This window comes from Diabrotica virgifera, chromosome 5 (genome assembly GCF_917563875.1).
Source record: "Diabrotica virgifera virgifera chromosome 5, PGI_DIABVI_V3a".
NCBI lineage: Eukaryota > Metazoa > Arthropoda > Insecta > Coleoptera > Chrysomelidae > Diabrotica > Diabrotica virgifera.
Window position 1 is genome coordinate 215128183 of NC_065447.1, and position 17187 is coordinate 215145369.

General features: G+C 31.8%; 1 protein-coding gene across 5 annotated transcripts in view; it reads right to left on the minus strand.

Annotated features, from left to right (window-relative positions):
• The window catches only part of LOC126885284 (kalirin), a 1143465-nt gene that overhangs the window by 530406 nt on the left and 595872 nt on the right, over positions 1-17187 (minus strand). For all 5 annotated transcript variants that reach the window (XR_007698367.1, XM_050651791.1, XM_050651792.1 and 2 more), the window contains one exon: positions 2988-3261. Coding sequence is in view for 4 of the 5 variants with exons in the window: in XM_050651791.1 (XP_050507748.1) it covers positions 2988-3261 (274 nt within the window). In the remaining variant the exon portion in view is untranslated. The remainder of the gene's footprint in view (positions 1-2987; positions 3262-17187) is intronic.

A 17187-nucleotide genomic window follows, 5' to 3' on the forward strand; every position in this document is an offset into this window, starting at 1 on the left:
GTTTTTCCCCGGGGATATAGTTATAGACATTGCTTAAAGAAAACTTCCACCCTTCCTCTTTAAAGTGGAGTTTGGTAGAAGTCTCTATGATTTATAGTTTCCAAAATATGATTTTTCAAAGTTCGCCACTCACAGCAATTTTGGTCCATTTTCCTTGTTACTTCTCAAACATTGTTCTGTAACTTTTTTCTACGTAGCTTTAGTTATATGCAATGTTACATTTAATAGGAAGAAAAGTAAATTACCTTTAAAATGGCCTATCGTAGAAGGCTGTATAACTATTTTTAAGCAAGATATGGTTATTAAAAATTTTATACTTTTAATGATTTTTGATATATTTTGATTATTTTTAAATTTCTCATTTTAATTATATATTATTATATTTTCTTTACTTTAAATGATGTATTGTAAAAAATTCTAGGACTATTTTTAAACAAGATATGCTTTTTCAAAATGTGACATACACTCCCACTAACTTGGAACCATATGGAAAACTTTTTTTATTATTAACTTTATGAAAAAAAAAATTCTTTATAAAATGGTCTGCATAGTCTAAAACCTAAAATTCAATCATAAGATATAAAATTTTATCAATAGTGTACGAGGTATGTTAAAAAATATGAATTTCGCTCAAGAGTAAAGTACCTTTATATTTTACAATATCCAAAAATGTTATTAAGAAAATTTATTTGGAATTAAAAATTGTTATAATATGCAATTATGTTCGAATTAAAAAAAAAATTAAAAAAAATTTAAAATTTTTCTCAAATTACGGATACCATTGGATATCCTACGGATATCTGGTTTAAAAATAGTCCTAGAATTTTTGGCAATACACCATTTTAAAGTAAAGAAAATAAGCTTTTTTATTCTACAATGTGTATATACTTAAATGTACAAGAAAAAAAGTCATAATGAGAAATTTAAAAAATAATCATTAAAAATATCAATAATCACTAAAAGTATAAATCCTTGAAAAAGCATAACTTGCTTAAAAAGAGGCGTATGGTCTTATACAATAGACCAGCGGTTCTCAAAGTTTTTGAGTCATGTACCACCTACAGTTCTTTTTATTATTTTTGGTACCACATATGTATACAGGGTGTAACAAAAATACAGGTCATAAATTAAATCACATATTCTGGAACAAAAAATAGTTCGATTGAACCTAACTTAGCCTCGTACAAATATGCACACAAAAAAAGTTACAGCCCTCTGAAGTTACAAAATGAAACTTGATTTTTTCCGATATATCGAAAACTATTGTAGATTTTTTAATGAAAATGGACATGTGGCACAACTATGGCAGGAAATTATAATGAAATTTGTGCACCCATAAAAATTTTATGGGGGTTTTGTTCCCTTAACCCCCCACCCCCCCAAACTTTTATGTACGTTCCAATTAAATTATTATTTTGGTACCGTTAGTTAAACACAATGTTTTTGAAACTTTTTTGCCTCTTAGTATTTTTTCGATAAACCAGTTTCTTTTTTAATATGTTTACATAACCATTTTATGGAGGTTTTGTGCCTTTCAACCCCCCAAATGTTTGTGTACGTTCCAATTAAACTATTATTGCGTTACCACTAGTTAAATACAGCGTTTTTAAAACTTTTTTGCCTTATCTGCTTCTTTTTTAATATGGTTAAAAATATACCTCAATCTGTAATTTATAAATAAATTTTCATATTATTATCGGGTCTCTATATAATAATCATACTTAACAGTATACAAATATGCGGTGGATTTGACAAATATTCAAAATATCTCGATAAAAACTAGCTTTTCGAAAAATTACTAAGAGGCAAAAAAGTTTTAAAAACATTGATGGGGTGCACAAATTTCACTATATATTTTTTAAGATTTTAATATATCCGTTTTCAATAAGAAAACTCAAATAGTTTTCGACATATTGGAAAAAATCGATTTTTATTTTGCAACTTCAAAGGGCTGTAACTTTTTTTATGTGCCCATTTGTACTAAGGTAAAATCGAACTATTTTTGGTCCAGAATATGTGATTTAATTTATGACCTGTATTTTTGTTACACCCTGTATTTTTATATGTAGTATTTATGTGTATTATGAAGACTTGCTAAGTACTACTATTTTAATTTTTTGTTGTGTTTTGTGTACCACCGCAAGTAATGAAATGTACCACCAGTGGTACATGTACCACAGATTGAGAATCGCTGCAATAGACCATTTTAAAGGTAATTGACTTATCTTTTTACTAAATGTACCATTGCATACAGCTACCTAGAAGTGCGTAGAAAAAAGTTACACAACAATGTTTGCGACATAATGGGGAAAATGGCCCAAAAATGCTGTGAGTGGCAAACTTTGAAAAATCCTATTTCGGAAACTATACATCCCAGAGACTTTTACCAAACTTCATTATAAAGAGAAAGAATTGAAGTTATTTTTCGCTGAAGCAATTCCTATACATATATCCCTGTGGCAAAAAGTTATGGGGCAAAAAACAAAATTGCTTTCTTTCGTGTTTTTTTCTTGTTTTTCCTTTGAATACATTTTTGCAAAAAAAATATTTTTGACTTGAACATTTGATATTTATATAGTAAATTTAACCTGGAATAATTTTCGTGTAGACGTGTTTGTACCAAAAGTGCATAGAACTCACCCTAATTCACCTTGTGCCTATGGACTAATTCTCCCCTTTCTCAAAAACGCACCCATTTAAATGGTAGCACTCCGCGGTTTTTTCAAATTTAGAGGTCCATTGACCACATGATACAATAAAATCCCGTTAACGTTGTAGTTCCTTTTAGCTCTCTTATTTTGAACATAATCAATAGCCTATTCTGTACTTTAGATTTCTCTTTGTTAAAAAAAAGTTCACATCACATTTGATCGTAACTTATATGCATAAGATTAATAAACGCTAAGAGCTAAAATTAAGGGGAAAGGGCGCTTTTATATTATTTTTTTGTACTAAATACCAAATGAAGTTTTAGTATATCTACTTACCAATTTCCTGTTCCGTGGGAGGATTGATTCGTCTGGACGGGGAACCCCTGTGCGGCGGCGGTTGTTTCAAAACTGCAAGCGGTACCAAACCTTCTGGCACCACGCCCGATTCGTGGTCGGTGGTACCTCTGGTCGGCATACGAACCAAGCAAAAGTCCGGCTTTGAAGCGCACACCTCGACTACCTCAACTTGCTGCCCTTTGGTTACGCTGAGCTCGAGAGGATTGGTAGCGGTGAAGTCGCTCATCACCCAAGTCATTTCTAAAACGCCAGCCTGAAACAAAGAGGAAAATTAGAAATTTTCAAAAAAGACACTGGATTTTTTTAACGTTAAGAACCGAATGACCTGTACTAATTTTTAATCATTTTTATTATATTTTTTTTGTTTGAAGGTTTCATATACATACAGTATGATTGAAAAGTATGGAATAAATGCAAACAGACGAAGTAGTTTTGAAGTAGTTTAATCCTAATAGCAATATTAATAATATTTAAAAATATTACTAAAATATTTTTAAATTGCAAACTTATTGGTCCATTTTCTTGGTAACACCTCCAAGGCTTCTAAAATTTGCAGCCTTGGAGGTGTTACCAAGAAAATGGACCAATAAGTTTTCAATTTAAAAATCTTTTAGTAATATTTTAATATTTTTAAATATTATTAGGATTGAAAACTACTTCATCTTTCAATTGTCAGATGAAGCTAGTCACCTAGTCCGTTCACGTCAGTTGCGGTGTGGGGGATAAACTCTCGGTGTTGGTCACTTAGAGTATGGAGCAGCAGGCCTACGTTCTCTCCGATGAGACTCCAACAAGAGTCGAAAATCGTCGATTCAGAGTGCTGGACTGCGCTCCGTATTTTAAGTAAAAAATAAGATTGTTTTGCCTTCGCATTGCAACTGAATAAAAATGGAATTTTTATTTTATTTTTCAAACAGACGACTTAAAAAAAAATAAAACACGTCAATTTTAATTTTTGAATAGACACCAATTGATATACAGAGAGGTTCAAAATTATGGAATAAATTCATTTTTTCGAGAATAGGCCACTTTGGAGAAAAATCCTGAGACAGGTCAATTTTTATTTTTAAATTATGATTTCTTGGCATATATATCATACTAGTGACGTCATCCATCTTAGTGTGATGACGCAATCCATGATTTTTTAAAATGAAAATAGGGGTCGTGTTCTAGCGCATTTGAAAGGTTATTTAAAAAACTTTGAAACACTCCATTATCTCGGAAAGGGCTTGCATGATTTTTATAGGTTTTGGTGGGTAAGGCTTTTCTGATGGGGCCGATATTATTATATTATTAATTACATTGTTGTCAGATTTTCCGTTTTTCTGGAAATCTAATGAACTTTCTTATTTCAAATAGAACACCCTGTATATTTTTTGCGTTTTGAAGTCCTTAAGAAATAATGATTATTTTTCATGTAATATTCCCTATAGCTAAGTGCCATAATTTCGGAGTTATTGCTACATTTATTAAAAAAAATTAAACAAATTATAAAAATCAATTTTTGCGGCCCTGGTAAACATTATTTTAGGTTGTTTGGATCATTGTTAACCACAAAGCTATTATGTAATTTTTCTCTAAAATTAATCGTTTCCGAGTTATAAACAATTTAAAACTGAAAAAAATCGAATAATGACGATTTTCAAAGTTCAAAAACACAAATAAAAAAATTATTTTTAAAACTGCGAAGTACCCAAATTCAAGTTCAATTCTTATTTTATCACTTACCGATAAGTAATTTGAGCTCGTTTCATTTTAAAACATTGTTTTTTAGTTGTTAATGCAGCCCGATCGCCCGTTCTCTCATATGCACTTCATTAACAATTAAAAAGCAATGTTTTAGAATAAAACGAGCCAAAAAATCTTATGACAAGATATTAGAAGAAGAGTTGAGTTTGAATTTAGGTACTTCGTAATTTCAAAAATTTTATTTTTTACTTGTGTTTTTGAATCTTGAACATCGTCATTATTCGATTTTTTTTTCAGTTCTAAATTGTTTATTACTCGAAAACGATCAACTTAAGAGAAACATTACAAAAAAACCTTTTTTATTCCCAATGATCCAAAAAAAACGTAAAATAATGTCTATCTTAGCCGAAAAAATTGATTTTTATAATTTGTTTAATTTTTTTTTAATAAATGTAGCAATAACTCCGAAATTATGGCATTTAGGTATAGGGAATATATCACGAAAAATAATCAGTATTTCTCAAGGACATCAAAACGCAAAAAATATACAGGGTATTCCATTTGAAATAAGAAATTTCGTTAGATTTACAGAGAAACGGAAAATCTGACAACAATGTTATTAGCACTATAACATCGGTCGGATTAGGAAACCCCTGCCTGACAAAACCGATCAACATCGTGCAAGCCGTTTTCGAGATAATTGAGTGTTTCCATACATAAAACTCATTCTGTATAGTCCGAAATATAATTTTTTCTTCTATAGTATGTAATGATCTATATGTTACCAAACCCGATTTCAGGACAAACTAGTTTGGCCTAGGCCAAACTAGTTTATCCTGATATAAATACACACACTTCAGGCCAAACTAGTTTGACCTAGGCCAAACTAGTTTATCCTGAAGTGTATGTTTTTATATCAAGATAAACTAGTTTAGCCTAGTCTAAACCAATTTAATCTAGTCGAAAGTACATAATTTATTACAGATTGGTTGCTGATTTAAATGTTAGAAGACACACCGGTTAGTAATGCACACCGGAATATGTTTTTGAATCGCGGAGTAATCTACAAAAGAGAAGGTGAACAGCTGTTGAACGTATCCCAGTACGCTCAAGCGTGCTGGCGCAAAACTTCGGCAAAGTGGGTCGAAGTCGAAGTGTGTCGTATTTCAACATGCTGTATCTGTGATAATTTTACTCCGCTCAAGTTGAAATTTTCAGAGAGTATTCTTAATGTTATGCATTTCCATTTAAAATAATAAGAAAATCGAAAATTTCAAATCCTCCTGCTCCCTTTAATACAAAATTGAACAGTCGCTGGATTTTACAAAAATGTTGTCATTGTTCTTGATTATGCCTCTGTATCGTTTACGTCCGGCCATCCTGTATTTGACATATGTCGAGCGTTATAATCCTACATATACGCAACTTAACTATAACAGTTTTAACTACTTTGTTATCAATTTCGTCCACTCATGTTCTTAGGAACAATAGGTCAAGCAATCAGCAGTTAACAGGCCACCTATTCAAATTTGTCAAAATTTGTATTCAAATCCTTGGAAAGCAACAGTAGGTGTGTGCACAAACAGATTCCATTGTATGAGACCTTTTCATCGTCGCTGTCAATATAGATATAGGGGACCCGAGCGGAACAGAGCACTCACTCTGAACAAATATAGAGCACCGGTAATGAACGGACCACGAGCCCAATCGTGAACGAAAACCTACCAGACTATCTTAAAAAAATATATGCAAAATTTCATGTGGTCGGTCGAATAGTTTTTGAGTTACAATGTCCATCGCCTTCGAAAAAGCAGTTTTGAGAAGAACGCGTGAAAATTTTGAAAAATTTTATATTCGATTTCTCTTTTGGCTGTCAAATCGTAAAGTAATGCACACCGGAATATGTTTTTGAATCGCGGAGTAATCCACAAAAGAGAAGGTCAACAGCTGTTGAACGTTTCCCAGTACGCTCAAGTGTGCTGGCGCAAAACTGCGGCAAAGTGAGTCGAAGGTAGGTATCTTCAACATGCTGTACCTATCTGTGGTAATTTTACTCCGCTTAAGTTGAAATTTTCAGAGAGTACTCTTAATGTTATGCACTTCCATTTAAAATAATAAGAAAATTGAAAATTTCAAATCCTCCTGCCCCCTTTAATAAAAAATTGAACAGTCGCTGGGTTTTACAAAAATGTTGTCATTGTTCCTGATTATGCCTCTGTATCGTTTACGTCCGGCCATCCTGTATTTGACATATGTCGAGCGTTATAATCCTACATATACGCAACTTAACTATAACAGTTTTAACTACTTTGTTATCAATTTCGTCCACTCATGTTCTTAGGAACAATAGGTCAAGCAATCAGCAGCTAACAGGCCACCTATTCAAATTTGTCAAAATTTGTATTCAAATCCTTGGAAAGCAACAGTAGGTGTGTGCACAAACAGATTCCATTGTATGAGACCTTTTCATCGTCGCTGTCAATATAGATATAGGGGACCCGAGCGGAACAGAGCACTCACTCTGAACAAATATAGAGCACCGGTAATGAACGGACTGCGAGCCCAATCGAGAACGAATTAAATATTTCCACTCAGTGGTCGCGTTATTAATGATTTTCGGCGAAGCTGTGGAAAGTTGTCGTCGTCCTTTGATGGTCCCATTCTCTAATCCAGTCAAATAAGCCGTTATTTAATTTAATAAATGACGAGACAGGACGGTATCAAAACTGATAACTATATTTCATAACTATTCGAAAATTTAGATACTCTTTTGGTATTATCAGAATGTTTATTAAATTCCCAAAATACTCATTTCTTGGACTTCGTAAAAGCTTTTAATAAACTAAATCAAAATAGTGTAGTAAATTAAACTTCTGCACTCCCGGTCAAAAAAATACGAACATTTTGTATGTTTTTGAAGTTATACTGCTTTACGCGCGATATGAGGGTGAATTTTTATATGTTAAAACCTACGATCCGGGCGCATGCGCATTATAACTTTGTTCTGATTGGACGTTCAAATGACATGTCAAAAATTATCCAACATGGCAGCTGTAGCGCAGCTGTGGTTTGGACGGTTGACGGTTTGGTTATGTATGGTTCTTGCGTTTTAAAATTTGTGGGAAGAGAAACAACAAAGGTTAGTTAATAGTTATACTGCCTTTTTAAATAGTTTTCATATTATATTTTTGAAGTTATAGGTACTTCAAAATGTTTTAATTTATGTATGTATCAGTCCAGAAAAGGTGTGGAAAGAATATATTAGTGTTTTTAAATATATTTTTCTACAAACGTGTTAAAAATGCAATTTTTAGGACTCCATAGGAGCGTTAAAAATGCTACTTTAAGGCACTAGTGCTTTAAAAATTTTAAGCCACTGCAGTTAAAAGTGAATTGTCAAATTGTGAAACGTCAAAATATTTATATTTCATTTATTAACATTAATATTAATAATACAACTTGCGCAATTTGAAAAAGGTGCTTTAAAAGGTTTTTTATTATAATTTTGTGTCTTTGGATTTGTCTTCCTTGGGCGTAAAATAATAAAACATCTATTTTTATATTTCACTTGTCACCGTGATGTATAATTATGTATATCTGAAAGGTACGTAGCATGCGGCTTGATGGCCTTGTTGGTAGAGCATTGGACCAGAGATCAAAAAATCGCGAGATTGCGGGTTCAAATCCCGGACGATTCATACTTTTTTCTTTTTTTTTTTTAATATTTGGCATTGTTAAGTTTTGGTTCATTTTTGGTAATTATTGTTAATTTTTTGTATTGTAACTGTTAAGAAGGTATATTTATTTCGTTGAAATTATATTATAATAGAAGTATAACTTCTTACGTGCGTACAAAGTACACACAAATTCTTTTTTTTTTATTTTGTCAGTTTATAGTGTTTTTAATGGGGAGGAAATAAACGTTAATAATAAAAAAACGTCCATTTATAATAATAGAACCGGCTCTTTTAATCCTTTTAAGTGATGCGTCCCCATAGAAACAAAATTTTTACATTTGGCAAAAAATGATACTTGATCTTGTTTACTAACAATAGATCACAGTTCAACATTAATCAATGTTGTCCCCTACTCCCCTTTAATTGGGGGTAATTTCTCATTTATGCAGGATAATGCGAGTCCACATACTGCGCGAATCATGGACTATCTAAATACTATCTGAATTCCTGTTTAGGATCCCAGATTGGCCCGCTTGTAGTTCTGACATAAATTCGTTAAAATATTTATGGAACATTTTAGGGAAAAAGATTAAAAAGAGGTAACTATTGCCAGAAATGATTCAAGAGCTGAAAGTAATAATGAATGAAGAATGGTAACATAGACTGAGAAGAGATTCAGCAACTTGTAGATGCAACTCCGCAGATGTAGGGGAGACAATACCAGATACTAAACCTAAAGAACAGCCAACTGAGGACAATGTTTAATATTTTCCTATTATGACTTTTTTAGTGTTATCTAATATTTACTTCCATTCAATTTAAAACACTTATCATCTACAGAATTAAAAAAAAACGTTGCGATTTGACCAGGAGTGTATAAGAAGTAATGGTGATATCAAATATATGATAATGTGTTCTTAACCAAAATTCTAAATTCCTAATAAATTATTATCAAAAATACCGGTGAGAATATTTTAAATAGAATATTTTCACAGAATAAAAAAATATTGAAGAAACTGAAATTTCTGAAATAGAGAGAAACAACATGATTTGTCCCTCTCTATTTTCTAAGTAATGCTCAATCTGACTCCATATTTCCACTTGGAGCCATCTTGATACTCTGATTACTTTTTCGTATTAGTTCTCTATCCTTATATATTTACTTTTTTTCCCTTCCCTTCCAGTGATGCTACTTTGTTCTTCCGCACAATGGTGAATGACCAGATGATATTCCTGGGGAAGGGTACAGAGTAACAGAGCATTAGGAGAGCCAGAAACAAATTGGATAGAGATTTATTTAATAGAATTATGGAAGTGGGACAAAGTCCAGACGAATGGAGAAGCAGCATATTAGTACCAACCTATTTCCAAAAACAAGGGAGATTTAAAACAATGTGTAAACTAAAGGACCATAAAACTACTTAGTCACACCATGAAAATATGGGAGAGAGTAATTCATAGACGGATACGTGAAGAATCCGAAATATCCTGTAATTAGTTTGGTAAGACAGATCAGCAACAGATGCAACTTTTATTGTACGGGAATTGATAGAGAAATACAGGAATAAAGAAACAAACGCTCATATCTTATTCATTGATCTTGAGAAAGCAAATGATAGAATTCCTCGAGATATTCTGTTGGCGGACACTCAACAAGAAAGTTGTCCCCCGTGAATATGTAAAGGTTGTGAAATACATGTATGAGGGAGTGACAATTAGTGATAGAACAGGTGTAGAAGAGACTGATAAATTTCATGTAAAAGTAGAATGTGCCAAGCTCAATGCCTACTCCTTATTCATGTTTATTAGTTTTGTATCAGATAAAAATGAAACTACAGGGTAACATTATCTGGTACTTAGAACAAAAACTGGAACAGTGGAAGGGAAAACTTCCACCTTGAGGAAAAACGTTTAAAACTTAGTAGGACAAAAACAGAGTATTTGGAATGATCATTTAAAGATGGGAGTTACAACAAATAAAATAATATTTTTGGATTGTAAAATGATTCAGGGTTGTTTTGTTTTAAACATTTTGTTTTAATCAACTGTTTTAAACATTTTGTTTTAATCAACTGTTTTAAACATGTTTTAAACGTTTGCTTATGTTTAAAACAGTTTTTATTTAAAACACTTAAATTAAACAAGTGCTTTTTTTTCATTTTCTTTATTAATATAACATCAAAAAAATTCTCAAATACATTATATAAACTTTTTAACATATATATTATTTATTTATTAATAATCTGAACACAAAAAAAATTGGAAAACTGAAAATATTTTGCAAAGAAGAGTTAATCAATTTCTCAAAACTGTTTCAGACCCATAGTAATCTGGTAATTTAAATCAGTCACGTCATCGCTGATGGAATTAAGCTCTTTAAAAATTGAAACCAACTTAGCAGCTTTGACATTGCCTAGCCGATTACGTAGTTTGGAATGGTAAACCTTATGATGAGAAGAGTCTTTCTATGTTGGCTGCCGATGCAACAGCTGTGTGAAGCTGTTGAGCAAGTTTCAATGCTGTAGTATACCTATTTATATTTTTCTTAGAACGCCACCATGCCAATGGTTTTACATTCTCAATATAGGTGTTTAGAAAACATATGGGTAAAGGGTACACACTTTTCCTGGTAATAATAATAATCTAAAATGCTTCTGGATGATAATTTATAATGGATGGATGATAAGTTTATTTTCAATAAAGCGATGATCAAGCAAATTTGCCAAAAAATGAGCTGGGGTCACCAAATCATTTGCATGTTTAAAAAAAAACACTAAGCACCACCAGAAACAGCACAAAATAACTGACAATGCACGTTATTGCAATAGCCAACTTGCAATGCGGATTTATAAATAGTAAATAGTCTGGGGTTGCCCAGGCAATAGCTCCTAATTTTGCAATTGGTTTTCTTATCTATTATTTAGTAGAATAATAATAATAGATCAAACACTTTCAATTAATATTATGTTTAGGAAAATATGATTTAAACAATGTTTTCTTCTAAGTTTTATTTGTTTAACATATAAAATTTAAAAACAAAAACATTTTTAAAGCAAAAAAAAAACGTTTAAAACAAAAAACATGTGTTTTAAACAAGTTTTATTTGTTTAAAACATACAATTTAAAAACAAACAAAAAACATGTTTAAAACAAAAAAAAAACGTTTAAAACAAAAAAAAACGTTTGTTTTGTTTAAAATTAAAAAATCATGTTTTTTGCAACCCTGAAAATGATTGTGAAAAGTAATAGCTTTAAATACATAGAATTGGTACTACAGAGTAATGGGAAAATAGATGGATGTGAATGTGCGTGTAGTAGAATTAGAATGGAATGATAATATAGTGGAAGGAATTAAGTGGTGTTATGTGACAGAAAAATGCATAGCCATAAGACCAGCTATGATGTGCGGAACTGAATGTTAAGCAGTTAAAAAGAATGAGGATGTTTGTGGGAGAAATGAGAATACTTAGATGGATGAAAGGGACTAAAAAAAAGGATAAAATTAAAAATGAATATATTAGTGTCTAATTGATGGCAAATGAGAGAAAATAAGATGATTTGCTCTAGTTCAATGTCGATACGTTAGTCACCCAATACGATGGATTCAGAATTCCTGATCTGATCTGCAGGTTCTTGTAGGAGTAGATAAGGAAAAGACGCTTAGACAATACATGCCTGTATAAACATCAATATTGCTACTCAACAGGTAAACTTATGGATAAATGTAATTAGGGAAGCTTTGTCAAAGAAAGGCAAAGAGAATATAGTTACACAGAAACTCCCAAAAGAAAGAACATGCTTGGATATAATAATGTTCTTCAAGAATTTCTCAAAGTATGACGAATAAAAAAAGATAGAACTATGTGCCGCAATGACTGGACTAACATCTATCGCCATCGTTTGATAGTCGAGCACTGGCAGATTGCCTCCTATAATAGTGACGTTTAATTGAATAATTTGTTGGCGGTTTCGTCGCACGGTAGTAGTCGGTGGGTAAAATAGCGGCGGCAGTAGTGGCGGTCGATTTATTTATTTGCGTCGTGTCATAATATACCAGAACGAGCGATAATGACCTAAAGAGTCTATTAAAACGTTTATCGGTATAATTACTAATAACACAAAATATTCAAACAATAAATTTTCCTACATAAGAAAGAAAGAAAATTATATTAAATGTATGACAATGTGTATTTAAATGTTATACAGGGTGTCCAGAAACTCTACCGACAAACGAAGACAGGAGATTCCTCAGATAATTTTAGGACAATTTAACCCAATTCACCTAGTCCGAAAATGCTTCCTAAGGGAGCCAGAGCCCTTTGAAGATGGCGTCATGTAATTAGTTTTTCTTAAATACCTCCAGAACGCTTCTATTTAGAAAAACGAAAATTGGTATGCTTATTTACTTTCCAGAAATTAATCGATTCCATCCATTGCGAATTTCTAGTACCGGTCATAGGCGTCCGTTTTGGGTAGGGCAACGGTTATTTTATCGCCTAACAAAGTCTTTAATTTTTAAGCATTTTTGACTCTGAATTATTAAATTGTTAGGTATTCTAGTACTAAAAGGTGCTCTTACTTTAAGTCGATAGAATACACCGTTTTCTAGAAAAATCGATTTGAAAATTTTTCGTTCTTTAAATGTCAAAAAAAAAAGATTAAAAAAAAACTATTTAGAAAGATGAAAACTGGTACATGTATTTATTTTCCAGGAATAATCGATTTCATTAATGGCGAATTTCTACTACCGGTCATAGGCGTACGTTTTGGGTAGGTCAACAGTTATTTTATAGCATAATTTTATTGTCTTTAATTTTTAAGTATTTTTGACACTAGATTATTCAATTATGAGATATTCGAGTACTAAAAGTTACTCTTGCTTTAAGTTAATAAAATACATCGTTTTTTTTTTAATTTTTTTCAATTTTTTTTTTCAAATTCCCAAAACTAAAAACTTTCAAATCGATTTTTCTAGAAAACGGTGTGTCCTACCGACTTAAAGTAAGAGTACCTTTTAGTACTAGAATACCTCGCAATTTAATAATACAGTATCAAAAATGCTTAAAAGTTGAAGACACAAAAGTTATGCGATAAAATAACCGTCGCCTACCCAAAACGGACGCCTATGACCGGTACTAGAAATTCGCAATGGATGGAATCGATTCATTACTGAAAAGTAAATGAGTATACAAATTTTAGTTTTTCTAAATAGAAGCATTCTGGAGGTATTTAAGAAAAACTAATTACATGGCGCCATCTTCAAAGAGCTCTAGCTCCCTTAGGAAGCATTTTCGGACTAGGTGAATTGGGTTAAATTGTCTTAAAATTATCTGAGGAATCTCCTATCTTCGTTTGTCGGTAGAGTTTCTGGACACCCTGTATATTATTATGTTACCGGTCAAGTTTGGCCTAGTTCGGCCGAGGCCAAACTAGTTTGTCCTAAACGCGATAGGATGAACTAGTTTAGGACAAACTAGTTTATCCCATTACACATTAATATGGACACTGCAGGATAAACTAGTACGGACTAGTAAAAACATTATAGTATACCTACAAAGCCAAAAAAAAATAGATAAACTGAATAAAATATTCTGTATTCTAAAATAATCATTTTTATTAAAACGATAATGATTCTTCTTTTCAAACGCTTTTCTTTAGTTAAATCGTTTGCGTCAAATCTTAGACGTTAATTTGACTGCTTTTTCTTCAATGCAAATTAATGAAATTTTGCTGATATATGCATTTGAGGGAACAATACACGAATTGTCAATAATTTTTTTTATGTTTATTAATTGTTTAAATAAAAAAAAACGATTTTAATGGAAAATTCTTTGTTTTTACAATGTAGAAACTTAAAACTTTTACTAGTCCAGAAAGCCACTGCGCATCCGCTAGGAAAAATATTCTAATTCGGATTTTTTGCACAATATTACTCAAAAAGGACTCCTTTTAACAAATTTGCATGTTGCCAGGACCAAAAGGTGGTCAAAAATTTTTTAAACGTTTTTTTTTTGTTTTTTTCCTAAAATTATTTTTTTTGCATGGAAAAAAGTTTTTTTAGGTTTTTTGGATCATTCCAAACAGAAAAGGTCTTTAGTGATTTTCTCTAAAAATGATAGTTTTTGACATATAAGCAATTAAAAATTGAAAAATTGCGAAATCGGCCATTTTTAACCCTCAAAAACTATGTGAAAAACTGAAAATTTTAATGTTGCCAAGGTAGGTAGATATTCTTTAAACATCGATTGATGAAATCCCGAAGAGTTTTTTGCAATACAATATTCAAAACTCCTTTGTTTTTTAATTGCTAATCAAGCGTGCGCGACACTATTTTCCACCGACAGTATGGTGCAAATGAAAGGAATAAATTCGTTATTTCGTAAACCGGCGACTTTAAGGAAAAATGCTGAAACAGGTCGATTTTTATTTTTAAGTTATGATATTGTGACATATATGGTACACTAGTGACGTCATCCGTCTGGGCGTGATGACGTAATCGATGATTTTTTAAAATGAGAATAGGGGTCGTGTGGTAGCTCATTTGAAAGGTTCTTCAATTCTCTATTCAGTAATGCAAACATTTACATAATTATTTATACAGGGTGTCCTTCTACTTCTTTTTTTGTCAAATAATTTAATTTAATAAAAAATTTTTGGACACCCTGTATAAATAATTATGTAAATGTTTATATTACTGAATAGAGAATTGAATAACCTTTCAAATGAGCTAGCACACCACCTCTATTCTCATTTAAAAAAATCATCGATTACGTCATCACGCCCAGATGGATGACGTCACTAGTATACCATATATGCCACAATATCATAACCTAAAAATAAAAATCGACCTGTTTCGGGATTTTTCCTTAAAGTCGCCGGTTTACGAAATAACGAATTTATTCCTTTCATTTGCACCATACTGTCGGTGGAAAATAGTGTCGCGCACGCTTGATTAGCAATTAAAAAACAAAGGAGTTTTGAATATTGTATTGCAAGAAACTCTTCGGGATTTCATTAATCGATGTTTAAAGAATATCTACCTACCTTGGTAACATTAAAATTTTCAGTTTTTCACATAGTTTTTGAGGGTTAAAAATGGCCGATTTCGCAATTTTTCAATTTTTAATCGCTTATATGTCAAAAACTATCATTTTTAGAGAAAAGTCACTAAAGACCTTTTCTGTTTGGAATGATCCAAAAAATCTAAAAAAACTTTTTCCCATGCAAAAAAAATAATTTTAGGAAAAAAACAAAAAAAAAACGTTTAAAAAATTTTTGACCACCTTTTGGTCCTGGCAACATGCAAATTTGTTAAAAGGAGTCCTTTTTGAGTAAGATTGTGCAAAAAATCCGAATTAGAATATTTTTCCTAGCGGATGCGCGGTGGCTTTCTGGACTCTACAGATTGTAGCTAATTATATGAACTATACATAATTTTACTTTTTACGTTAATTGTTTACATTATGCTTCATAAATAAACAATAAAGTTTCAAATTATCCAGTTTCTGTCCGACTTCTATCCAGTTATCAGCGAAAAAAAGTTATGGCACCGCAGAGAGACGAATACTGCCCTTAGTATTGTCGTGTGCTTTGACTGTCCATAAAACGGAAGGTTCGACTGTGGACCACGCTGTCGTGAACTTTTTGCGTAAGGACTAAAATGAAAAATATGAAAAAATCAACTAAAAAGTAAAAAATAAAAAAATATCAAACCATTTATTCGATGAAGACGCGCCCCACGCTTTTCTTTAACAAATGTGTTAGATTTTTTCATTTTTTAACGAACGTTTTTTTCGAATAATCCTTCGAGTTTGATATTTTTTTATTTTTTGCTTTTTAGTTGATTTTTTCATAATACTTTTTAATTTTAGTCACTCATAACTAAAGAAAAGCGTTTCTTAAATTTTTTTTTATATTTTTTTATTCACCTTAAATATTATTATAAAAAATAATCAATGTTTTTTTATAAAAGCAATAATACATACTAAAAAGATATTATTTATTTTTGCATCCAGTGTTTTGGTGACACTTAAGTGCCGGCGCAAATTGATCCTAAGCGAACACAACCTGGCACCGGCGGGGTGCGTAGAGAGTTCTGCGCATCCTATATCCGTGAATAGAGTGCCAGGTCTACACATGCGAACGTTTGTCATCGAAACACAGTTTTCTGGTGTCGTGGGACGCGTGACTCAATTCTCAGATATGGTTTTGGTTTCGAGATGGACGTAGAGAAGCTAATAGAACTCGTTCGGAATTACCAGTCTGATTTTTGCATGAGAGTTTAATGAAAGGGTAACAAATCAATTGGAAGTTCTGTCCGACAAAATACATGGGACGTTTTCGTAGTATGACGTTCCAAATTTTTAACCTGTTCCACAATTAAAACTTCCCCTGTTTCAGTGTTCCCGTACATCAAAGTTTGTCTGACGAGACACCGTTAAGCTATTAACAAATTTTCAGCTTGCTATTAATCAACTTTTTGTTGGTACGCGGGATCCAGGCCTAGAAATACAATGTCACAAATGATGGCGTAATCCCTTTTCTGTAGGTATTAAAATTTTGTAAATATCATTCATTTCTTAAATCTACACATTATCATTAAAAATGATTCATTACTAAAAACAGTTAAGCACATCTGTGAATATCGCATATCCTCAAATAAAATGTGTCATCATACCGGGCTTGTTCATGCTTAAAAACAAAATATGTAGACGAGATATAAATATATGTAATAGGTAAGCAGTTTTTGCAACGACAATCAAATCACAATCAGTGTTGTTTATAATAATAGTATCGGCATCGGCTGATAAAAT